This window comes from Geotrypetes seraphini, chromosome 2 (genome assembly GCF_902459505.1).
Source record: "Geotrypetes seraphini chromosome 2, aGeoSer1.1, whole genome shotgun sequence".
Taxonomy (NCBI): domain Eukaryota; kingdom Metazoa; phylum Chordata; class Amphibia; order Gymnophiona; family Dermophiidae; genus Geotrypetes; species Geotrypetes seraphini.
In genome coordinates this window covers 91252455-91279141 of record NC_047085.1, presented here as the reverse complement: position 1 = coordinate 91279141, position 26687 = coordinate 91252455, and the positions used below count along the sequence as shown (strand labels likewise).

Sequence of the window (26687 nt, the reverse complement as noted above, 5' to 3'; positions counted from 1 at the left end):
TGCCTTCTCACACCGCAGCTTTGTTATTTTTCTGAAGTCGTTGTGCCGGCGCATCTTGTAAGTTTTACTTGTAAAAAAAAACTTTTTCCTTTGTCTTTTTGGGCTGGTGGACTCTGGGCTTAGGCCCTGCCACTGAACCTCATTTATTTGCCGATTCCTATTTTTTCTATGTCCTGGCCTCTTACCAGTTTTAAAAAGTGTAGCCAGTATGGATGGGTCATTTCAATCACTGATCCTTGTTAGTGTATTGCCTGTCTGGAACCGGAACATTGTTCCGATACTTGTCCGCTGTCCACCTCAGTAGCATGTTCCCTCTGACGCGATTGTGTCAGAGGGAACGTGCTACCATGTGGAGAGCGGCCTGAGAGGTTCGCTACAGCCGGCTGCGAACCTCAGCAGGCCGCTTTGAACATGAGCGGTAGCGGCTGTTGCGGGAGGATGGGGGGGGGGGGGGAGTCGTTGACGTGCAGGCCGCTGTGAACAGGAGCGGCGGCAGGACCATGAGGCGGGAGTGAGCTGTTCGGCTTCCCCTATCTGGGGAAACCGCCGTGCCAAGGAGAGCCGGAAGTGAGTTTTTCGACTTCCCCTATTTGGGGAAACCGCCATGCCGAACTCAGCTGCGCGTCGGGAGTGAGTTGTTTGACTTCCCCTATCTGGGGAAACCGCCGTGCCGAACTCAGCTGCGTGTGGTGCCATAGTAAGCGCGGGGCATGCTTCACTCTTGGCGGCCACGGACATACGGATCATGGAAGCACGCCGATAAGAATGCGCATGCGCCGCCTACGGTTTTATTATATAGATAGAAAAATGTAATTCAAAAGCCAGCAGCAATAACTAAATTATTGTTCACAAAATATCCGATTACATATATGAAACTCAGTACAGAATTATTACAACACACTTGCTAGATAAATAAGTAAACTAATTCTTACACTCTATAATTCCTTATAATAATAATTCCTGATTAGCAGCAACTATTACAGGTTATCACCAAGAGTAGCTTCACTTCTCCTTATCCTGAACCACAATAGGATTCATTTGTCTAACTCCATCTGATAAGATAATAGAATTCCGTATTCTCACCATTCAATTAGGCCTTGGCACAAAATCAGGTGAAAGGGAAGACGTCTTCTACTCAGCACTGAAGATAAGAATTCTTTTGGTACTGGAACAAGAGTTTGTCAGCCACTGGAGAAGCTGTAACTTATGTTGGCAGCAAAGGTTTCCTTTATGTGATATGAAAACCAGGTCTGGATAAAAGTCCTGTTCCTTCACTCCCTGGAAGAGAGCTAATCACAAGAGGTAACTTCTCAGGTCTTAATTATTATAAAAGAAGTGCATGGAGAACACCTATGATAAGATGCGAGTTCACCCACATCCTAACACAGACTAAATTATAATTAGCATGTTTTCACTTGGATTTCGTCAGATGACTTCTCCGGACCAATCCAGAAACAGAGCTTAAATGCATAGCCTTTCTGTATAGAGTCTCGTACAATCTGAAGCAGAGGCGCCTTCGTTAGATAAGAAGAACAGGAGCAATAACTCCCCCAAGATTCACATAGGCAGAGTATGAAGGCATAGATGGATGTCCTTGACTAAAAAACAATTCTGGTACATACCCAGAATGCATCAGGCAGAAACAGCAAAGATGTGTTCTTCTTTCTCTTCTTGCTAGGTTCAGGCTGGAATGATTTCTTGCAAATAATGGTTCAGGCTTGATGATGTCAGAGAGGCCTAACCTTCAGGTGCAAATAAGGAAAGACCCCTACAGCTGCTTCACCTCGAAGCCCATCCAGTCTGAGGACCCCTCCATCGAGACCATCTGCGAGGGAACCTTCTCCACCTGCCTCGAGCCAAACCGTCCCTCGGACTCCGGGGACTTCTCCATCGAGGCTTCTGAAGCGCAAACATTCTCTTACTCCTCCTATGACAGGCAGTGGAGCTTCTTCAGTGACCATAGCGCTAGATTCTGAAATGCCTTCTCAATATTCCAGAGAAGCTTCACTATCTTATTCGGCTGTTCCCAAGTCTCGGTCTCCTTCTCCTGAGGAACCTTCCACCTCAAAATCCTCCTCGTTTGTGAGGTTTGTCTTTGATATGGGTCAGGCTCTTCACTCGGATCTACACTCTGAATCTAAGCACACTCCTGAGTACCTAGCCGACATGGAGTTGCCTCATCCATCCAAGGAAACCTTGAGGCTTCCCATGATTCCTGTGTTAAACAAATGTTTCTCAGGAATATGGAAAACCCTTAATCTATTCTGGCCATACCTTCTAAGATGGAATCTAGGTATCGCATGGTTCCTTGCAAGGGATTTGAAAAACCGCAGTTATCTCACCAATCCTTAGTGGTGGAATCTTCATTAAAGAAAGCTCAACCCTCTAAGGTCTATGCTACGGTGCCTCCAGGCAGGGAAGGCCACACCATGGACAAGTTCAGCCACAGGATCTATCAGAATTCCATGATGGCAAATCGAATTCTCAACTACAATTACATCTTCACCTCTTATTTTAATCACTACCTTAAAATAATGCTTAAGTTTTTTCCTCCTCTTGAGGAGCAATGTCTTCCAGAGTTCAGACAGATTCTTCTCACTCTGTCACAAATTCACCTCTTCATGCTACAAGCCACTTACAATGCCTTTGAGTTATCATCCAGAGTTACCGCTTTTGCTGTGGCTATGCGTCAACTTGCTTGGCTCTGCATTATGGACATGGACTCCAATTTGCAAGACTGTCTAGCGAACTTGCCTTGCCAAGGAAATGAACTTTTTGATGATTCCATCGAGGCTGCTACTAAGCGTCTCTCTGAACATGAGTGCTCCTTTGCATCCTTGATCCAGCCAAAGGCCTTACAAGCCTCCACCAAGTCATTATCCTCAAAAAACGACTCCAGCTTTCTCCAGGCCTCCGTCTAGATGGCTGCCACAGCAGCAGAGACAGCAAAAACCCCAAACTCCTGCGGCTAAGCCGACTCAGACATTCTCAGTTTGAGCATTCATCAGACTTCTCCATCCATCAGACTTCTCTTCTGCCCATAGGAGGTCGGCTTCACCATTTTTATCACCAGTGGGAGCTGATCATCTCAGATCTCTGGGTTCTCAACATCCTTCGGGAGGGATACTCACTTCACTTTCTTCAAGTATCTCCAGATATCCCTCCAAGAGAGTTTTCCTCCAGTTCATCGCAGTTCCATCCAGTTCCCCTTCTTCAGGAAGCTCAGGCTCTTCTTCGCCTTCGAGTTGTCGAGGAGGTTCCTTTGAACTAACAGGTCACGGGGTTCTATTCCCATTATTTCTAGTCCCAAAGAAGACGGGGGATTTGCAACCTATTCTGGATCTCCGAGCTCTCAACAAATTTCTAGTCAAAGAGAAGTTTTGGATGCTCTCTTTACCAACTCTGTACCTCCTGATGGATCAAGGGGATTGGTTATGCTCTCTAGATCTCAAAGAGGCTTACACTCATATCCCAATTCATCCAGCCTCTCGCAGATTCTTAAGATTTCAGGTGGGGAATCTTCATCTTCAATACTGAGTTCTTTCTTTCGGACTCACATCATCCCCCAGAGTTTTCACAAAGTGTTTGGTGGTGGTAGCTGCAGCCCTGCATACCCAGGGTTTTCAAATATTTCATCAAAGCTCCCTCTCAACAAGGAATTATTGCAGCGACAGACTATTATGTTCCTCCAATGTCTGGGGTTAGAAGTCAATTTTCCAAGTTGCACCCCTCTCAAACTCTTCAGTTTATCGGGGTCGTCCTGGACACTATCCGGCTCAGAGCATTCCTGCCTCAACCACGCCAAGATGCTCTCATTCGCCTTTGTGTTCAAGTGTCTGCCCTCACATCAATCTCAGTGCGACACATGATGATTCTACTTGGTCACATGGCCTCTACAGTTCACGTGACTCCTTTTGCCAGACTTCACCTTCGAATACCTCAGTGGACCCTGGCATCTCAGTGGCAGCAAGCTTCAGACCCACTCTCTCAACACATCAATATAACTCCTTTGTTGAGACAATCTCTTCACTGGTGGATGCTCTCTTCCAATCTTTCCAGAGGTTTGCTTTTCCACACTCTCCCTCATCAGAAGGTTCTCACAACAGACTCTTTAACCTACGCTTGGGAAGCCCACCTTGACGGTCTGCATAAGCGTAGACGATAAAACCAATTGATTATCCTAGCGTGATTAACGGAGTCAGGAAAATATTAAAGAGAAGTAGAGAGAAACATAGAAACATAGAAAGTGACGGCAGAAAAAGGCCGAGGCCCATCGAGTCTGCCCACACCACTGACCCACCCCCCCCTATTTAATCGCTCTCTGATGACCTTTCCTTCTTAGAGATCCGACATGAGCATCCCATCTGTTCTTAAAATCCGGCACGCTGCTGGCCTCGATCACCTGCACTGGGAGCTTATTCCAGCTGTCAACCACTCTTTCGGTGAAGAAGTATTTCCTGGTGTCGCCATGAAACTTCCCGCCCTTTATTTTCAGCGGGTGTCCTCTTGTGGCGGAGGGTCCTTTAAGAAGGAAAATATCATCTTCTACCTCGATACGACCAGTGACATACTTAAACGTCTCAATCATGTCTCCTCTCTCCATGCGTTCTTCGAGAGAGTATAGCTGCAATTCGTTCAGCCTTTCTTTGTATGAGAGATCTTTAAGCCCCGAGACCATCCTGGTGGCCATCCGCTGTACCGACTCGACTCTCAGTACATCTTTACGGTAATGTGGCCTCCAGAATTGTACGCAGTACTCCAGATGAGGTCTCACCATGGTTCTGTACAAGGGCATTAGGACGTCGGGCTTCCAACTAACAAAGCTTCTCCGGATACAACCCAGCATTTGCCTAGCCCTGGATGAGAGTATGGATCCTTGTGGTATGCCATAGTTGTTAGTGAATGCAAAAGATTTTGAGCCATTAAATTATACTTTTGAAGAGCGTTCCTTGAAATATGAAATAAACTAATTAAGGATTTGACCAGTAATCCCTATTTCCTCTAGTCGATGAATTAGCAAAGGATGATCGATTGTATCAAAAGCAGAAGATAAGTCAAGAGAAATTTGTAAGATAGAGTTATGGTGGTCCAAGTGGTAATTGATGTTAGTAAGAAGACCAATTAAAGAGAGTTCAGTTGAATGATGCTTTCTAAATCCAGTCTGATTTGGGTGTAAAGCATTGGTGCTTTCCACGAAATCGGATATTTGATTGAAGATGATCTTTTCAGTAACTTTTGATAAGAAGGGGATATTAGAAATAGGGCAATAATTTGTACATTCAGCCGCACTAATTTTCGAATCTTTTATGATTGGATGGATAAGGGCTTCCTTCCAGGATTTTGGAACAGAGCTTGTTGTCAAATTAGTAGAAACTAATTTTAGAATATGAGGACCGAATGTTACAAAGTATCGTATGAGAATTGTTGGAGGAATTGAGTCACTGCCTGCGTTTTTTGTGTTCATGGAATTGATTATTCGCTGAAGTTCCAAAAGTGGGAGCCTAAAGTTAGCACATTTGGAAAATGGTACGCAGGAATCCTGCGTGACGGAGCCAGAGGGAATAGGTGATGTTGAGAAAACGAGATTCCAAGGTAGAGAGAACGAGATTCCGTACAAACGTAAGGCAGTTCTTCTTCACCTAGAGAGTGGTAGAAAACTGGAATGCTCTTCTGGAGGCTGTTATAGGGGAAAACACCCTCCAGGGATTCAAGATAAAGTTAGACAAGTTCCTGCTGAACCAGAACATATGCATGTAAGGCTAGATTCAGTTAGGGCACTGGTCTTTGATCTAAGGGGCTCCACATGAGTAGACTGCTGGGCATGATGGACCACTGGCCTGACCCAGCAGCTGCAGTTCACTGACCGCCTCCCACCTCCTCCAAAGATCTGAATCTAGGACTAGTGAAGCATAGACAGGAGGAGCCAGGCTCATAAGCCACTCTAAACACAACATTTATGGTAGAAAGTATGAGCCAAATAAAACTCTACTATAGTGCTATAAAGGAGTCATCTGCAGCCTTAAGGGCTATAGGGGTGGTAGACAGGTGGGTATAGTAGGTTTTGGAGGGCTCACTATAAATTATAATGGGGTTCTGATGAGATAGAAACATAGAAGATGACAGCAGATAAGGGCCATAGCCCATCAGGTCTGCCCACTCTACTGACCCACCCCCAAGTCTACTATCCTAGGGATCTCACTCCTGGTGACAGGTTCCCTTGGCTTAACCCTCTAAGGCAGTGGTTCCCAACCCTGTCCTGGAGGAACACCAGGCCAATTGGGTTTTCAGGCTAGCCCTAATGAATATGCATGAAGCAAATTTGCATGCCTATCACTTCCATCATATGCAAATCTCTCTCATGCATATTCATTAGGGCTAGCCTGAAAACCCGATTGGCCTGGTGTTCCTCCAGGACAGGGTTGGGAATCACTGCTCTAAGGGATCCCACATGGGCATCCCATTTGCTCTTAAATTCTTGCACGCTGTTTGCCTCGATCACCTGCACCGGGAGCTCGTTCCAAGGATCAACCACTCTCTCGGTGAAGAAATATTTCCTGGTGTCGCCATGAAATTTCCCGCCTCTGGCCCTCTTGTGGCTGAGGGTCCTTTGAGAAAGAGAATCTCTTCTTCCATCTCGATACGGCCGGTAATATACTCCAGAGCAACAAAGTATGACCACGTTACTCCCCTGTTAAAAGATGCCCACTGGTTACCTATCTCACATAGGATAACTTACAAAATTGCCCTTTTGACATTTAAAACTATGCAGACTAATTCCCCAGCTTTTATTGATCGAATATTGATTCCCTATGATCCACCAAGATCTTTAAGATCCATAACCCAATCCAATTTAAATATCCCCTCCTTAAAAATAATTGGTACACGTCGAACCTCTATCTTCTCTGTAACTGCTCCTACGATTTGGAATGCTCTTCCGCTTTATCTAAAAACAGAAAATAATTTAAAAACGTTTAAAAGTAGCTTAAAATGTTTCCTTTTTAAAGATGCTTTTAATTGAAGTTGTTATTTCTTAATTTTTTTTATTTATTTTTTTTCTTCTTCTTTTCTTTTCTCTTTTCTTTCCTTCTTTTTTCTCCATTAAGTCCTGCCCTTTTGTTCTTTCCTTTAATGTCTCTCTCATTTACTATAATTATTGTATTTCCTCCCTCTTTCCTTCATGTATCTTTTGTTAGTGCGTCCTTATTTAACCTAGTACGTGTTGTAGTTCGTCTAATAGTTTTGTATTTTCATTTTTTAAAAGTTTGTTTTAATGGTAATTCTGTTTGTTGCAATGTTATTTTATCTAGTGCTTTGTACAACGCTTTGCAGAATCGATAAAGCGTTTAATCAAGAAACTAATTAAACAATAAACAATAAACGTCTCAATCATGTCTCCTCTCTCCCTACGTTCCTCGAGTGAGTACAGCCGCAAATTTTTCAGCCTTTCCTCGTACGATAGGTCCTTGAGCCCCGAGACCATTCTGGTGGCCATCCGTTGCACCGACTCTACTCTCAGCACATCTTTTCGGTAGTGTGCCCTCCAGAATTGCACACAGTATTCCAAATGAGGCCTCACCATGGTTCTGTATAATGGCACTATGACTTCAGGCTTCCGGCTGACGAAACTCCTGCGGATGCAACCTAACAACTGTCTTGCCTTAGATGAAGCCTTCTCCACATGATCAGCAGTTTTCATGTCTGCGCTGATGATCACTCCCAAGTCTCGTTCTGTTGAAGTTCTAGCTAAGGTCTCACCATTCAAGGTGTAAGTTCTGCACGGATTTCTGCTGCCGAGGTGCATGATCTTGCATTTCTTAGCGTTGAAGCCCAGCTGCCAGGTCGAGGATCAAAGCTCCAACAAATGTAGGTCCTGTGTCATACTATCGGGTGAATTGCCGTCTCTCACTATATTGCATAGTTTGTCGTCGTCAGCGAATAACGTTACCTTACCTTGAAGCCCCTGAGTTAGGTCCCCTATGAATATGTTGAAAAGGAGCGGGCCCAAGACTGAGCCCTGCGGTACTCCACTGGTCACCTCCAATGTTTTAGAGAGGGTACCGTTAACTACCACCCTCTGAAGTCTGCCACTCAGCCAGTCATTGACCCATGTAGTTAGTGTTTCTCCCAGCCCATCTGGCACCCTTTAGGTAAAGTTCACAACATTTGGACATTTCTAAGTTGGACATTTCTGTAGTCAAAAATGGGGTATAAAGTTGGATGTTTTAGCGGCCTAGATGTAGATGTCTCGGCAGCCTAGACAATTTTGGAAATCTAGCAGTTTGGCTTTCAAAAATGGATAATTCTGTGCTTCAGACGTTGGATGTTTAGCGGGAAACATCCAAATCGGACATAGATGTCCATTTTGAAAATGACCCTCCATGTCCTGTATAACACTAATCTAATCCAGTATTTTTGAGTAGTGCTATACCCAAATAGGTTCAAAGTGACTTACAATATAGGAATAATAGAATGCATATTCTTCATTATGGCAATTTGTTGAGGACAGAGTTTTATGAACGGAGTAATTGGGAGGGGGTGATTGAGGTTCCAAGACTGTACTCATGGGCCGTCGCGTGAGCGGACCGCTGGGCAAGATGGACCTCTGGTCTGTCCCAGCGGAGGCACCTTCTTATGTTCTTATGTTCTTAACACTTGAAACGAGTATGGGATTTAGTGACGCTAGGTATTTCGAGTTACATGTCTATAGTATGTATATAATTTTTTTTTTTTTGGAATCTGTCATAGTCTGTTTCTATTCAAATGTCAGTTGGGACTGGAAGGTTGTTCCAGGTTTTGGTGTCAAGATAAGTGAAGAGCGAGTCAAATGTGTTTTTTTATTTAATTCCTTTGGGAGATAGAAGGAGTAGTTATAGTGATTCCAGTTATCTGGTTGATGTTGACCAGGAATAAGTTTATAAGTGGTTTGGCGTTTTTTGCATATATGATTTGGAACATCATACATGATAGTTTGAAGGTGATACGAGTTTTGACGGGTAGACAATATAAGTGCGATCTCATCTTGAATATTGTATTCAATTCTGGTTGCCTTATCTCAAAGATACAGTGGAATTAGAAAAGATTAAAGAAGAGCGAACAAGATGATAAAGGGGAAGGAAATCTTTTCATATGAGGAAAAGAGATGGCTGAGGGGAGATATGATTGACATCTAAAAAATCCTGAGTGGTGTAGAATGGTTACAAGTGGATCAATTTTTTATTCTGTCAAAAATTACAAAGACTAGGGGACACTCAAAGTTACAGGGAAATACTTTTAAAATCAATAAGAGAAAATATTTTTTCACTCGGAGAATAGCTAAACTCTGGAATGTATTGCCAGATGTTGTGGTAAGAGTGGTTTACGTATCTGGTTTTAGGAAAGGTTTGGACAATTTCCTGAAGGAAAAGTTCATAGTCCATTATTGAGATAGACTTGAGGGAAACCACTGCTTGCCCTGGATCGGTAGCATGGAATGTTTCTACTATTTAGGTTTTTTCCAGGAACTAGTGACCTAGCGGGCTAATGGGCTAGATGGACCATTGGTCTAACCCAGTAAGATTATTCTTATGTTCTTATGAGATGGGGAGGAGGGTCATAGGAACTGAAGAAAGCATGGAGTTTTATTTTGAAACTGCCATTGACATTGAGATAATGGGGAACTGTGGCACTCCCCACTTTTTATAAGAGCCAACAATCTTCAGATTTGATTTGTACTTATCTTTAAAATACATATATTGCTAAATCAATTAAACCAAAATATACTTCATTAATCTAGTATCACAATTAATCTCTATGTTTATGTAAAAAACAGAAGGAAAAGCCTCAGAAACTCTTAGTGGTTCAAATATTCAGTGCTCTCATGCATGTATCATAAATACCTTCTGCTTATGGGAATATTTTCTTCAAACTTAATTACTCAATGTGGCAATTCAAGTCAAAGATAGCACTTAACTTAAACCCTCTCCCTCTCCTAGTATCGCCGGTCGCAGCGGTAAAAGCTCCAGCAATCATAGAATTCTTATGAGCATCAGAACTTTTACTGCCATGGCAGGTGAGAAAAAATGCTAATACAGCTTCATAAAAGGGGGACGGGGGGTTAGTGTTCAAATGGCTTCCAATTCTGTTAAATGTGCGATGAATGCTTGATTTCCCTGATGCAATGGTGTTAACACTGAGAAATGCTGGCCACCATTAGAATTATATTTAAGGGTATGCACACTGCCAGTGTTTCTCTATTGCTAATGACTGAAAATAGCATGAGAGCGCTGAATGTTAGAGCCACTAAAAGTTTCTGAGGCCTTTCCTTCTGTTTTTCACATGAATGTAGAGATTAGTTGTGATACTAGTTTAATGAAGTCCGTTTTGGTTTAATTGGTATCTAGAACTTCACTCCTCAAAAATAATTTTCATTGTTTAAACCAATCTTCACTGAAATCCCAAGTAGGCAATCAGGTCTTGTACTACAGATCTTTGTCTTCTAGAGAGTGGAGGAGTGGCCTAGTGGTTACAGCATCCTGAGGTAGTGAATTCAATTCCCACTGCAGCTCCTTGTGACTCTGGGCAAATCACTTAACCCTTCATTACCCCAAGTACAAAAAATATGTACATGTCTAAAAATATATATATAAACAGTATTGATTGTAACACAGAAAAAATGGTATATCACGTTCCATCCCCCTTTACCATTATGCAAACTTATATTTCAATGAGCCAAAGGTAAATCCTTACCTCTGTTCTTCTCGGTTACAGGGAAGGTGTCAGGATACAGGTACCATCATTTGGCTTTGAGCAAGGGAAGAGACTGTCCAAGGCCCTGCATCCTCAAAGACAGTGATTGATTGACAAGGGAGGTATATAATTACTGCCAAAGTAGATGCATATCAGACACTGGGTAAAAATAGTTCCTTCAAGAAATACCTAGTACCCAAAGGAGCAAGACTCATTCTTTGGTAGATACCTACTGTGTTGTACTCCAAAGCAAATGAATGGGAAAAATATAAATTATACAGGAGGATAATATTTTAAATATATCAACAAAACCCAAAGAACTATAACATAAATTATGCTCTTATATATGCAATTTTGAAACAGATTCAAAATCATTTGATGTTATCAATGTGATGTCTTAATATTTCTAATCATTACACTTCAAAAGTGCTCAAAACATTGAAAAACATCAAACATTTCATTAATAAGTTGCAGATCCATGCCTTTTAAACTTTATTCATAAACAATTATAAATAAAAACATAAGAATAGCCTTACTGGGTCAGACCAATGATCTATCTAGCCCAGTCCCATCTTCACAGTGGCCAATCCAGGTCACAAGTACCAGGCAAAAACCCAAATAGTAGCAGCATTCCATGTTGGCAATCTAGGGCAAGCATTGGCTTCCCCGATGTCTGTCTCAATAACAGACTATGGACTTTTCATCCAGGAACTTGTCCAAACCTTTTTTAAAACCAGCTACGTTAACCACTCTTACCACATCCTCTGGAAATGTGTTCCAGAGTGTAACTATTCTCTGATTGAAAAAATATTTCCTCCTATTAGTTTCAAAAGTATTCCTTGTAACTTTGAGTGTCCCCTAGACTTTGTAATTTTTGATGGAGTAAAAAAAAATTGATCCACTTGTACCCACTTGTACTCTCCCCTCAGGTGTCTCTTTTCCAAGCTGAACAGCCCTAACCTCTTTAGTCTTTCCTCATATGAGAGGAATTCCAACTTCTTTATCATTTTGGTTGCTCTTCTTTGAACCTTTTCTAATTCTGCTTTATATTTTTTTGAGATAAGGCGACCAGAATTGAACATAGTACCCTAAGGTGAGGTTGCAGAAGCATTATAACATTCTCAGTCTTGTCTACCATTCTTTTCTAATAATTCCTAGAATCTTGTTTGTGGTTCCCAATATGGAGCATGCTTTGCAGGCATTGCTTTACCACCATCGATTCAGCCACCTATGGTTTTATCAATTAACATCAAGACTCCTGACGCAGGCCTTTTGAGGCCGAAACACGATCGTTTCAAGTCTGGTTTATTAATAAATGGATTGAGTACCATCTGGTCTCCTTCGTTGTTGTTTTCATATTTCTGAAATAACCATGTCACTATTTTAAATAATTTTGTGGATTCATTACTCCCCTAAGTAATCTACATTGACATAAAAATGCTTTTTTTTTTCTATCCATGCCTCTTTCTTAATAGAGATTGATTGATTCGCTCCATCTCAGTCTTTCAGTTTCAAGCTTAGAATGTAACCATAATCTCTCCATTTTCCTGCATTCCTATTTTCTTGAATTTAGATCAGATGTGAACCATGAGAGGCTTCTGAGAAAGTTAAGAGAGACATGGGATAGGGACAATGTTTAGTTGTGGATTAGGAATTGATTATTGGACAGAAACAGAGGATAGGGTTAAATAGCCATTTTTCTCAATGGAGAAAAGTACAAGTAAATAGTGGAGTGTACCAGAGATCTGTATTGCGATCAGTGCTATTTAACACATTTATAAATGATCTGGAAATTGAAGCGATCAGTGAGGTAATTAAATTTGCAGATGACACTAAACTGTTCAAAGTTGTTAAAATGCATGCAGATTGTGAAAAATTGCAGGCAGACCTTAGGAAATTGGAAGACTGGGCATCCAACTAGCAGATGAAATTTAATGTGGACAAATGCAAAGTGATGCACATTGGGAAGAATAACCCAAATCATAGTTACCAGATGCTAGGGTTTACCTTAGGGGTCAGCACCCAAGAAAAAGATCTAGGTATCATTGTAGACAATACACTGAAACCTTCCGCCAAGCAGCTTAAAAAGCAAACAGGATGCTTGGAATGTATTAGAAAAGGGAAGGTAAATAAGGATAAGAATGTTATAATGCCTCCATTTTGTTTCATAGTACAACCTTACCTTGAGCACTGCATTCGATTCTGGTCGCCGTATCTCAGAAAAGATATAGCAGCATTAAGCCTTGAGTTACTCAAAGCTAATTTATCCTGAGCCCCTGCAAAAACTTAAACTGGCTTTTCCTTCCCTTAAAGTTATTGTTTCTATTGGTAAACTAGGGAAATCCTATACATTTAAACTAACAGAAATATGGAACAATTTTCCCCTAAGCTTAAGAGAATTAGGTTCAGTTCATTTCAATCTTTTCGCAAAAACTTAAAACTTGGCTATTCTCAAAATTGTAAATTCTGATTATATCTTTAACTTTTTAATTTGCTGTAAACCGAGGTGAGCTTTATTATACGAAGATGACCTGGTCTATAAATTTAAGGTTTAGTTTAGTTAAGATGGCCACAAGTGTCTAGAATCAATGGCGAAACTCTAAAGAGCATTTTCCTTTGAAATAATAAGCTTGCCAGCCTGCACGTACAGTGGATCTATCAGTTGTTTACTACTACTACTACTACCAATTATAATTTTTATAGTGCTGCCAGACATACGCAGCACTGTACATAATGTGAGAGACAATCCCTGCTCAACAGAGCCTACAAGTAGAGGAGTAGACTAATGTGAATTAGAAACCTGGGGAACTTGGTTCAGTGCCCACTGTGGCTTTTTGACGACGCTGGGCAAGTCATTTAACCCTCCATTGCTCCTGGACAAAAACTTCGATTGTGAGCTCACTCGGAACAGAGAAAGTATCTGCTTATAATAAAAATATAATCCACTTTGGGTGAACCCCTTAAAGCTGGTATATCAAATTCTTGACCTTGTAAAAATGTATTGCGTGTATTGAGTTTGTGGGTTCATCCATTCACATAATTTACATGTTAGAAGAGTATGGTTGCAGGGGAGATAGCTCTTGGGTTGATTCTGTCCTGTGTTTACTCTATTGTGTACAAGGGCACGTGGCAGATTTCCCACTTGTATTCCGTAAGGAAAAAAAGATTACAAGTCCATGCATGCAGTTGCATATACCTAGGACTGGATCAACTCTGTTGGACATTATCTAGACAGTTGTCAATCCTGAGTAATTCCCAGCCATTTTAAACATAAACTATTTAACATCCATGAATCCACCCCAACATCATTGAGTGAGAGGCTTTACCCCCAACCATGCTACAAAATCTTTGCAGCATAAACATGATATAGAAAGATTATTCTGCTACAAGGCCATGGGCAATTATATAATTAGAATTGTATGTGTTTATTTGCAGGAAATATCTTCCCTTTGTAAGATGCAATGTGCAATGCAAAATCAAGCAAAAAGACTCAAAAATTTTCGGTGTATGGTTTATCAAGTATCTCAGAACTCAGACACTACTCTGAAATGTGGTTGTTTAAAGCCGGTGAGTTACAGAATGCATTTACTGACTCATAATTAGACCCTAGATTCCAAGATATACTTAAATTTCTTTATGTTGTTTCTTAAGTAGTGAAATAGATTTTATATAGACTGTAGTTGTTGCCAGCTAAATTTCTTGTGGCACTGGAAGTGAAGATTTCTGTATTGCTACTGCTCAATAACTTTTGGAGGGATCTCTTAAAGTATAAACTATGAGAGCAATATTGAGTGTGGCACAGACCACAAATTTTATACAAGTGAGCTGCATCTTAGAAGGTTATGCACTGAAACCTGTTAGACCAGTAGGGTAAAAAGGAGAGGCAAAGCAGTTCCCTGCTCTGTCAATAATATCATAAGGGATATTTTCAAAACCAAAAAAGTCTAAATTAGCACTTGGATGTTTTTCTAGTCAAAGGCCCTGATTCTGTATAGTGTGTCTAAATTTAGGTGTGGTTTGGACTTCCTCTTAGGCGTGATTCCACAAAAATTAGACATCCTTTAGAGAATTGTGCTCAGTGCCGCTCAGTGTTAGATAAGAACATAAGAAGCGCCATCTCCGGAACAGACCCTAGGTCCATCAAGTCCGGCGATCCGCACACGCGGAGGCCCCGCCAGGTGTACCCTGGCATAGTTTTGGTCCCCATATCACTCCAAGCTTCTCGTAAAGAGAAGTGCATCTAGCCTACCCCTACCCATGTCACTTCATGCCACTCATAAGGAGATGTACATCTAACTTACCCTTAAATCCTAGAATGGTGGATTCCGCAATTACCTCTTCTGGGAGAGCATTCCAGGTATCCACCATTCGTTGTGTGAAGCAGAACTTCCTGATATTTGTCTTGAACTTGTCCCTCCTTAGCTTCAGCCCATGTCCTCTTGTCCGTGCCACATTGGACATTGTAAATAACGTTTTTTTCTGCTATATCTTGTCGATTCCTTTCAGTATTTTGAATATCTCGATCATATCCCCTCGTAGTCTCCTTTTCTCAAGGGAGAACAACCCCAGTCTCTTAAGTCTTTCCTCGTAATCCAGGTTCTCCATACCTATCACCAGCATTTTTAGATGTCCTTTAGAGAATCGTTTTAGGCAGGAGTTAGACGCCCAAATAATGTCCTTAACGTTATAATGTTTCTGTATCGCCTGGTAGACCGGTATAGTTCCTTTACAGATGGATATTATACCTCACTGCTTCCTGCAGGTGGAGACTGAGATCAAATTTGTATATCATTATAGCTTCCCCTCTACTAATCCAGTCTTCCTCAGTCTCCGGTAGCAGGTGGTAAGGTTGATTTTGGCTCCCCTCTTAGCACTGTTGGAACTTTGTTTTTGGACTCCTGGGTTCCCTTTTGTGCTGGATAGAGCTTGGGCAGGTTCTGTTTGAGGATCCATACGACCTCAAGGGTGTTAAACCCGGCGGGTCTCGTGCTGGGTCCCACCCCCCACCTTCCTCCACCGCCTCATATTTTTGTAGAGGTGCCTCAGCCAGCGGCTTGGTCCCCTGTTTGTTCAGCCCTCCAGCTTTGAGAGCCGTGAAGTCTGTTCTGTACAAAAAAAGTCAAAAATCCTGAGGTGTGCCGGTCTAAAGGGCTAATTTCCCGTTAAAACTGTCTTTTTACTGTGTTTTTTCTCAACTAACCGGCACTTTTTCTTGCAACTAGGGTGGTTTTCAGCACAATGAGCACTTTTAAAGGGAAAAAGTGCTCATTGTGTTCCAGACACGAGGTAGTCGCGGCCGGCCTGTGCAAGTGTTGTGCAGGCTAAGCAGGGTAATCTAACCTAAGCGTTCCCTAAAGCGACAGTCCTGCTCTTAGTGCTAGTCCTGCTCTAAGGTGTTCAGGAATAATGAAAATGGTACAAATATTTCCAACCAGATACTTTTTATTAACATTAGCAGGATCAATTTTCAAGAGGCATTTGTACCAGAAGTTCATCTTACAGACACTTAAATATGATGTTTCTGTCAACGAACTCAACTATACTAGTTTGTGCATTCATATATACCTTACATGATGCCATCCCTTCACTAACATATAACTGGTCAAAAATATTTGATTCCATATAAGGCTTGCTTCTATACCTTTATATGGGGCGTGTCACAAAAGCATTCCTAAAAATTACATTCTTATATCTAAAAAGTTACATTTTTATACTAAGCTTACATGATTTATAAAGAAAATACAAAAACAAATATTGGAATATACTCACAAAAGATAATCCATAAACACAGCTTTGAACCCTTTCTGTTAAAGTCAGCCTGAATCTCTGCTAGCAACATATGCTGAAAAGTCTTTGTTCCCTGTCAGAATAGAAGAAGGAGGGGTTACTCCCACCCCCAGAGTTCCACAAACTCCGATTTTGCCTATCTAGTCCTTTTAATACATTTTCAAAGTAAAATATATATTCTAATCTACAGTTGTTACCTGAAGCTGCAAAAGTAAATTCCTAGTGTATATTTTTAATGGTTTACTAAAATTTACTAAAACTTAATTCTGGATCTATACAATAATACACATGTGTATCCAATTAGTGTTTCATGCTGCAAAATCAGGGCCTCTTGGAATGTATAGTACTGTTTCTCAAGGTAAGGCAAACAGGTCAAAGGCCAACCCCTGTCTGCCTATAAATTCCCTGGGGATCTCCCTAGACCGGACTGGGCACATATTTGAACAGTGAAACCTTATGAAACTTAAGCTTTGCCATGTGGAGTAAATTTTCTATGGCGCTTATCAATCACGCTAATGTCGTAAGCTGCATTCCTTTTCCTTCAAGCACACAGCCATGTGGGTTTTTTTCCAAATCAATATGATACAGGTCTTTTCCCCTTGTCTTTTGGTTCTGTACTCAGTTTTATCCAATTTTCTGGTTTTATATATATATGTAGAGCCACTAATAACACATGCTCACATGCTTTTGGATTAGGCCCTATCTATCAACATGTTTTTCTGGATCCAAGATGGCTGCTGATTGCTGCTGCTGTGTGGACGCTTAGGAGTGCCTCGCTTACCTTTGGGAAATGCCTAAGAGAAGGGGAAGAAGCGTTGGTGGAGCCTCCCGACGCTCGGAGACCCCTCTGCCTGCAGTGGATGCCATTTTTAGGCGTCTCCTGAGTGAGCAGGTTTCGTTGGGGAATCGCAGAGAGTAGTGCCGCGGCGAACTCCCTTGGGCTAGAAGTCTCTCTGAGCCCCGACGTAAGGACGCCACCCTTACAGCCGTTGCTGCTGGGAGCAAGCTCACCGCGAGAGGAGAGCACCCCGGAGGAGGAAGTGTTTTCCTCTCGAGAGGCCAGTACGTCGGAGGGCTTGCAACTGAAGACAGCTAAAAGTGATTTACTCCTTTTAGAAGAACCGGCGGCAGGAACAACTCCAGCTAAAGGGGATCAAGACTACAGAGAGGTAAGCCAGCCGAGTGAACATTTATTAATGACACAAGCAACTTTTGTTTCTCCTGTTAAACCCTCTGAAGTCACTCTAGACTCTCTTTGGGACTTAGTGTCCAATTTTGGAAATGCCCTTAATCTACAGGTAAAAATCTTGGATAAAGAAATACAAATCCAGAAAGAAGAGATAAAAACTATAAAGGAAGAGACTGTATCATTGAAATTAGATATCCAAGAAGAAAAGAAGAATTTAAAAACAATTAAGAATAATCAAGATCTATTTGTTAAAGATAATACAATTATGAAGAGAAAATTGGAAGCTTTAGATAACAATATTCGGATTAATAATTTGCGCTTAATTAATTTTCCTAAAGTATTATCAATTTCTCCACGAGATATGATAAAGCGGTACTTTCTGGAAATCCTTAAAATACCTGAAAATTCCTTACCACCTCTTACAAAGGTTTACTATTTACCTATAAGAAATCAGGATTTTCAAAAGAAAGAAGACGAAGGAATACCACAGAAAGAACCCTTGGACGTTTCCACTTTATTAGAGCAATCAGATAGAGAAATGGCTACCCCAGCCACTCTCTTATTGACTGTGGCTTTGGCCCCAGACAAGGATTGGATTCTTAAACTTTTCTTTAAAAACAGGGCCAAGGACTTTCTGGGTTTCCATATCCAGATATTTCCTGATGTCTCAAGAGAAACTCAGAAGAGAAGAAGGGAATTTTTAATGTTAAAACCAGGAGTGACTCAGATAGGGGGTCTATTCTTTCTTAGGTACCCTTGTAAATATGTCATAAGATACCGTTCCTTGAAATATGTATTTGTAGAACCAGCTCACTTGACTGCTTTCCTTTCTGCGAAACGTCTTGAGTCTGTAGAACCATCTGTACCCTTGTAATAATAATTAGCTCATTTTCCAGTAGCAGTTAAGCGATTTTCCTTGTTAAAAATTTTTTCCTTTAATTTAATTTCTACTCTTATCATTAACCTTGGATCCTAATTTTAGGACTAGTGTGTGATTAAGTTATGATGTTTATTTTCTTTTAATATTTTGATTTACTTTCAGGCTTGAGAGTAAATAATATTATTATTATGTTTTCTTGATCTCACTTTCTGTACAAGATGATATGCTTGATAATAAATGTGTAAATTTTATAAATAAATAAATTTAAAAAAAACATGTTTTTGTAACTAGTGAATCCTATGCAATGTGAGAAAGCGTAATGGCTGAATTTTGATTTCATGTTTGTTCATTTCCCCAAAATACCTGTCCATTAATAGGCTGCCCCCCCCCCTTCAGGCTCATTTAAGGCAAAGAACCACTTCAAGGCTGGAGCGGTGGGGTAGCCTCGTCGGCAGCAGATGCTGGTGACCAGGGCACCCCGCTGCATGTATCTCATGAGTCGAGTTTGGATTGTGGGGAAGCCTGGGCTTCCCCTGACGCCCACGTGGAGGGTTCCCAGAGCCAATGGTCAGGGAGAAAAGGATTCCCTTTCCGCCGGAACAGCTGGAGATTCTCTTTTTGCATTGGTTGGTTCCTCGACCTCACCGTCAGGAAAGTCCCAGGCTTTTCAGACGCAGCAAGCCGCAGGAGCTCCGATTTTGGCGGTTTCAGGTCCAATTTCGGCGGGAACCTCCTCCTTCATTTCAGTTACCTTCGGTGACCTTCCCCCTGTTCTGGAAATACAGGGGCAAGGTATAGCAGGGTCCCCTGCTGGGGCAGGGAATCCCTTGGGGCCACCGGGGGTCTTTCCCCCTGAATTTATGTTGGCACTTTGTAAAGCTTATGTGCTGGTGGCAGGAGGTTCTGTGTCCACAACGGGGGTCTTGGGAGGGTTACCCTCGATATCTTCCCCGGTGCAGCCCCACACAACGGCAGTTTGCCCCCTCTACTCCTCTCTCCAGACACCCGAGGGTCTCTTGGGATGAGGATTTTTACCCAGATGAGCAAGAAGAAATTGATGAGGACCTGGACCCTTGGGGAGATTTTCAGGATCCTCTTGGGGGTCTGGATTCCACCAGCGAGGGGTTCGAGCACCCCCCAGCTGGCGAAGATGCATCTGTGGTGCGTTTTTTTTCAGTGGGAAGAGCTTCATGGGTTAATTCTTCAGGTCTCCTCGGTTTTGCACTCTGAGGACACCGTATCAGAGTCCCCGCGTACGGTGGACCCCTTGCTTAAGGGGATCCGCTCTGCTCGCTCTTTTCCTATGAATCAGGATATTCGGGATATGCTTGCACAGTGTCAGGTACTGAAAGCTCCTTTTTGGTTTGCGCACTCCATTGCCCGCCTGTATCCCATTCCTGAAGAGGATAGGGACACTTTGAAGTCACCCATAGTGGACGCGGTGGTCTCGGCCATTTCTAAGAAGCATAACGTGCCTGTTGAGAGCGGTACGGCCTTGAAGGACCCGGAGGAGCGTAAGTTGGAGTCCCTCCTTAAACAAAGTTTTGATGTGACAGCTCTGTCGGTCCAGACGGTGATGTGTGGTGGGCTAGTGGCTCAACTGTGTTTTTTGTTGGGCCCAGCATGTACTTGACAGTAAATCTGAGAATTGGAACTTGCTAAAGCAAGAAGTTGCCAAAATTGAATTGGGTGCTTCTTATCTCTCGGATTCCATGTATGACCTTTTGCAAGCTTCTGCCAAGTCTTTGGCCTTTGGAGTGGCAGCACGCTGTACCTTGTGACTTCATGCTTGGTTGGCAAATTTGGCGTCCAAAGCTAAGTTGACGAAGTTCCCTTTTAAAGGATCTTTCTTGTTTGGTGAGGACCTGGACAGGTTGGTTCAGACTCTCACTGATTCCAGTGCCTTGGTTGCCTGAGGATAGGCCTATGTCACTGGCTTGAGGTGGCGCTGCTTGTGGGTGTGATTTCCGCCACTTCCGCCCTGGTAGAAGGGCTGCCTCTTTTCCATCTTCTGAGCTCTCTAGAGGCAGATTCTTCCAGCGCATGTAGTCCTTTCGTGAGGCCCGACAGGATGCAGGTATCGCCCCCGCCGGGACCCCTGCCACCCGTCCTGAAAAATGACTCTTTGCTGGCGCCCGTCTCGGTTCCGGTGGGCGCACGGCTCAGAGAATTTTATCCAAAGTGGGCAGTCATCACTTACGATCAGTGGGTTATGGAAGTGATCTGAGACGGCTATGCTCTGGAGTTCGCCTGGTCCTTGCCAGACCATTTTCTCGCTTCTCCCTCGCAGGTGGCGTGGAAGCAGCAGGCCTTTCATCAGACCCTTCAAAGACTGTTGGATCTTTGTTCGGTGGTTCAAGTTCCCCCTGCAGGAGTGGGGCACAGGTTGGTACTCGATTTACTTTGTGGGCCTAAGAAAGAAAGGGACCTACGACCTATCCTGGATTTGAAGAGGTCAACAGGGCTCTTCATGTGCCTTCCTTCTGCATGGAAACTCTGCGATCTGTAGTTCTGGTGGTTCAGCCGGGGAGTTTCTGACCTCTCTAGATCTGACTGAGGCCTACTTGTACATTCCTATTCGGGCCTCCCATCATCGCTTCCTGCGCTTTGCGATCTTGGGGCAACATTATCAGTTCTGTTCTCTTTTGGTCTGGCCACAGCTCCGCAGACGTTCACCAAGGTGATGGTGGTCATCGCGGTGGCGTAGCAAAAAGAGGGCATTCTTGTTCATCCCTACCTGGACGACTGGTTGATTCGAACCAAGTCGTTCCAGGAGAGAACTTGGGTCACGGCTCGGGTGGTGGAGTTTCTGCAGTTGCTGGGATGGGTAGTCAACCTTACCAAGAGCCGGTTGTCTCCATCTCAGCACCTGGAATATCTAGGGGTCTTGTTCGACACCTCCTTGGGGAAGGTCTTCCTTCCGGAGGCCCGGGTAAGCAAATTACAATCTCAGATTTGCTTGCTTATGGCATCCCCGTGTACTCAGGCGCAGGATTTCCTCCAAGTCTTGGGGTCGATGGCGGCCTCCCTCGATGTAGTGAGGTGGCCACGGGCCCACAGGCATCCTCTTCAGTATGCTCTTCTTCGGAGGTGGTCACCTTAGAGGCACAGTCTGGATCACCCTGTTCTGCTTCCGGGCTTAGCTCGGGGCAGTCTTCGTTGGTGGCTCCAGACCCTCCATCTTGTACAAGGGGCGAGTCTGGACCAACCGCAGTGGACGGTGCTGATCACGGATGCCAGTCTTCTCGGTTGAGGAGCTCAGTGTCATGGTTACTCAGCTCAGGACACCTGGTCCACGGAGGAGACTTCTTGGTCGATCAATGTCTTGGAGACCAGAGCCATCTGTCTGGCGTTGCTAGCCTTCTAGTCCTTTCTGATGGGCAAGTCAGTCAGGGTTCTGTCAGACAATGCCATGATGGTGGCCTATGTCAATCATCAGGGGGGCACCAAGAGCAATTTGGTGGCACAGGAGGCGACTCTGCTCATGGTCTGGGTGGAGTTGCACCTTCAAGAAATAACAGCATCCCACATAGCCGAAGTGGAGAATGTTCAAGCGGACTTCCTAAGTTGTCACGTAAACAAGGCCATGGGACCAGACAATTTACACCCAAGAGTGCTCAGAGAATTGAGAAATGTTCTGGCGGAACCGTTGGCAGTGCTCTTCAATCTCTCACTAAGTACGGGGATAGTTCCGTTGGACTGGAAAACAGCCAACGTCGTTCCTCTACATAAAAAGGGTTGCAAGGCTGAGGCTGCGAACTATAGACCGGTAAGCCTCACCTCAATAGTGTGCAAACTCATGGAAACACTAATTAAATATAAATTAGATACGATCCTGAACGAGGGAAATCTCCGGGATCCCAGCCAACATGGATTCACCAAGGGTAGGTCATGCCAGTCCAATCTAATCAGCTTCTTTGACTGGGTAACAAGAAGACTGGACTCAGGAGAGTCCTTGGACGTCGTGTACCTGGACTTCAGCAAAGCGTTTGACAGCGTCCCACACCGCAGGCTGCTGAACAAGAAATCGATGGGATTAGGAGAGACTCTAACTGCATGGGTTAAAGATTGGCTTAGTGGCAGACTTCAGAGGGTGGTGGTTAACGGTACCTTCTCTAAAATGTCAGAGGTGACTAGCGGAGTGCCACAGGGTTCAGTCCTGGGCCCACTCCTCTTCAACATATTCATTGGGGATCTGACTCAAGGGCTTCAAGGCAAGATAACCTTATTCGCTGATGACGCCAAACTATGCAATATAGTAAACGGCTATAATCTACAGGATGCTATGGAGCAAGACCTGCGTACTTTAGAAAGATGGTCCTTGATCTGGCAGCTGGGCTTCAACGCCAAGAAATGTAAGGTCATGCATCTCGGTAACGGAAATCCTTGCAGAACCTACACCCTGAATGGAGAAACTTTAACCAGGACTACGGAAGAACGAGACTTAGGAGTAATCATCAGTGCTGACATGAAAGCAGCCACTCAAGTGGAGAAGGCTTCATCTAAAGCATGGCAGATGATAGGTTGTATCAAGAGAAGCTTCGTCAACAGGAAACCTGAAGTCATGATGCCATTGTACAGAGCCATGGTGAGACCTCATCTGGAATACTGTGTGCAATTCTGGAGGCCACATTACCGTAAGGATGTGCTCAGAATTGAATCGGTTCAGCGGATGGCCACCAGGTTGGTCTCGGGGCTAAAGGGTCTCCCGTACGAAGAAAGACTGAGCAAATTGCAGCTCTACACTCTCGAAGAGCGTAGGGAGAGGGGAGACATGATTGAGACATTTAAGTACATCACGGGACGGGTCGAGGTGGAAGATGATATCTTTCTTCTCAAGGGACCCTCGACCACAAGAGGACATCCGCTCAAACTCAAGGGAGGGAAGTTTCGTGGAGATGCCAGGAAGTACTTCTTCACGGAGAGAGTGATTGAGCATTGGAACAAGCTTCCAGTACAGGTGGTCGAGGCACGCAGCATCCCAGACTTCAAGAACAAATGGGATACCTATGTGGGATCCCTACGAGGTCATGCCAAGGGATAGGGTCACTAGGACTTGAATGAGCGGGTCAGTAGAGTGACAGTATAATTAAATTGTACTTTAGGGGGTCAGTAGACTTAAGAGGGTGGGTAAATGGTGTGGGCAGACTTGATGGGCTATAGCCCTTATCTGCCGTCAACTTTCTATGTTTCTATGTAGATCCCGGAGAGTGGTGTCTAAGCCAGGTGGCCTTTCAGTTAATAGTGCAGTCTTGGGGTCAGACCCTCATGGACTTGATGGCCCCAAGTGTCAATGCAAAAACACCCTGCTTCTTCAGTCGTCACAGAGACGGTCAGGCCGAGGGCCTTGGTGCTCTAGTTCGACCATAGCCAGCGGAGGGGCTGTTGTTTTGTGTTCCCTCCATGGCCATTAGTGGGCAGAGTTCTTCTCCACGTAATTTACCATCCGAGCCTCGTGGTTCTGGTGGCTCCGGATTGGCCTTGACGACTGTGGTACGTGGATCTGGTGAAGGATCTGGTAGCGGATCCTCTTCCTCTGCCTCTCTTGGATGACCTAACTCAGGGTCCCATTCCAATGTTCGATCCGGGTCCCTTTTGTCTTACGGCTTGGCTCTTGAAAAGGGTCGCCTAGTTAAGAAAGGGTATTCAGATAAAGTGATCTCAACTTTCTTGGGGTCCCAGAGGCTGTCCATCTCTTGGGTTTATGTGAGGGTTTGGCATCTATTTGAGGAGTGGTGTGATGCACTTAAAGTGGTCTCTTTTTGAGTTTCCATCTTAGAGTTCTTGCAGGATTACATTACATTAGTGATTTATATTCCGTCAATACCTTGGGGTTCAAGGCAGATTACAAAAGAAGTTACCTGGCCATTTCCAGAGGAATTGAAGATTATCCCAGGACAAGCAGGCAGCTATTCTTGACTGATGGGTGACGGCACCGACGGAGCCCCGGTACGGACACTTTTAGAGTGATTGCACTCTAAGAACTTGGAAAGTTCTGGATACCGCACCGCGCATGCGCGAGTGCCTTCCCGCCCGACCCCGGCGCGCGGTCCCTCAGTTTTCTAGTTTCCGCGGAGCTAAGAAGACGCGTTCACTTCAACGGCCGTTGAAGAGAATTTTTCACGCCTTCCCGCTCGCGTAAACCCCCTTTTAGAATAAAGTTTTCTTTATTTCTTTATTTCTTTTCTTATTCTCTCTAAAAAAAAAAAAAAAAAAAAAAAGAATTTTTTCTCCTCTTTTTCGATTCGGCCCGGCGGGGCCTGTTGCCACGATCGAAGCCTCGGCTTTCGATTTGGCAGAGGCTGTTTTCCCGTTCATGCCCCCTCAGCCCGGTTTTAAAAAGTGCCAGCGGTGCGCTAGACCAATTTCGCTGACAGACCCCCATAACTGGTGTCTGCAGTGTCTTGGTCCTGACCATCGAGCATCTACTTGCTCCCGCTGTGCAACTTTAAAAAAGAGGACCCTCAAAAACCGCCAAATCCAGCAGCGGATCCTTTTCGGTGCCGAGATGTCCGACTCCGCAACTCCGGCACCGACATCTGTTCCATCCCAGTCGGCTCCGACTTCGTCGACGCCGCGTGATTCGACGCCGGTATCGCATCCCACAGGTAAGCCGGCTAAGAAGCCTTCCCCGTTGGAGCGTCCTCCGGTCTCTACAGCAGTGAGCCCAATCCTGCCGACCTCGAGGCGCCCACGGAAGCGCTCCGCTCCGATCGAAGTTAGTCCCTCGACATCGGGCTCTTCTTCGGAGTGTCGAGCGGCACCCAAGGTACCGCAGAAGAAAAAAGCGGTGCCGGTGCCATCCTTGGACGAGCGCATCGCCGCCGTTCTGCAGGTGCAGCTTAAGGATCAACTTCAAAAGCTGTTTCCTGCTCTCTTGACCCCGAACCTTCCAGTTCCAGTTCGGTCAGAGCCTCCGGTACCGATAGAGGAACGCCCTCTCTTATCGGCATCCACTTTATCGGTGCCGGCCCTTACCACATCGTCATCGATGCCGGTTCTGGCTCCTGAACCTAGGTCTCAGCACCAGGCGGTACAGACCTCGGTACCGATACATCAGGTTGCATCGCCTGGTACCGTTTCTATGAGATCGGGCAAATCTACACATAAAACCCGGCACGTAGACCCCTCCACACCTGAGTCTCGACACCATGGCTCTCAGGTTAGAGACCCTGATTTGTGGGGAGATTCAGAAGAGCCCTTCCTATCTGAAGGAGAATGCTCTTCTGATGAGGAGGAACACCTGGTGACAGACCCCTCTTCTAAACAGGATTCCACCTCTTTTACCTCCTTTTTGAAGGAGATGTGTGAATCCCTGTCAATTCCCTTGGAGGCTGAATCCAAGAAGTCCAAAGCATTCCTTGATGCTCTGGATTTTGACCAGCCTCCAAGGGAATTCCTTAAACTTCCTCTCCATGATATTTTACGAGAGACGTTTTATAAAAACCTTGAAACTCCCCTGACTGTACCAGGAGCTCCTCGTAAGCTGGACTCTCTATACAGGGTAATCCCCATTCCTGGGTTTGACAAGCCCCAGCTCCCACATGAATCTCTTTTGGTAGAGTCTACATTAAAGAAATCAGCGGGGGCTAATGTGTATGCTTCAGTCCCTCCTGGCAGAGAAGGGAAATCTATGGACAAATTTGGCAAACGGCTTTATCAAAATGCCATGTTGGCCAATAGATCAGGAAACTATGCTTTTCATTTTTCTTTTTATTTAAAGCATTTGGTCCAGCAGTTGTCTTCATTTGAACAATTCCTTCCTGATCGTAAAAAACCTTCTTTTCATTCCTGTGCTTCCTCTCTCCTTCAGTTGAGGAAATTTCTAGTCAGATCAATTTATGACACCTTCGAATTGACTTCTAGAGCCACGGCTATGTCAGTGGCTATGCGCAGGTTGGCATGGCTCAGGGTCTCAGAGCTAGAGGTGAACCACCAAGACCGTCTAGCAAATGCTCCTTGTCTGGGGGATGAGCTGTTTGGAGAATCCATGGATTCAACAACACAAAAACTGTCTGCTCATGAAACCAGATGGGATACTCTTTTAAAGAACAAAAAGAAGACTCCCCCTGCTAGACCGTTTCGCCAACAATCGGCATACCAACG

The 26687-nt window shown here is 44.0% G+C and overlaps 1 protein-coding gene across 11 annotated transcripts in view; it reads left to right on the top strand.

Annotated features, from left to right (window-relative positions):
• The window catches only part of IL7 (interleukin 7), a 67957-nt gene that overhangs the window by 25628 nt on the left and 15642 nt on the right, over nucleotides 1–26687 (top strand). For 8 of the 11 annotated variants that reach the window (XR_004538312.1, XM_033933290.1, XM_033933296.1 and 5 more), the window contains one exon: nucleotides 14161–14292. Coding sequence is in view for 8 of the 11 variants with exons in the window: in XM_033933290.1 (XP_033789181.1) it covers nucleotides 14161–14292 (132 nt within the window). In the remaining 3 variants the exon portion in view is untranslated. Of the gene's footprint in view, nucleotides 1–10746; nucleotides 10848–14160; nucleotides 14293–17208; nucleotides 18087–26687 lie in introns of those variants that run through there. The other 3 variants (XR_004538313.1, XR_004538311.1, XM_033933297.1) reach the window with 2 other exon arrangements.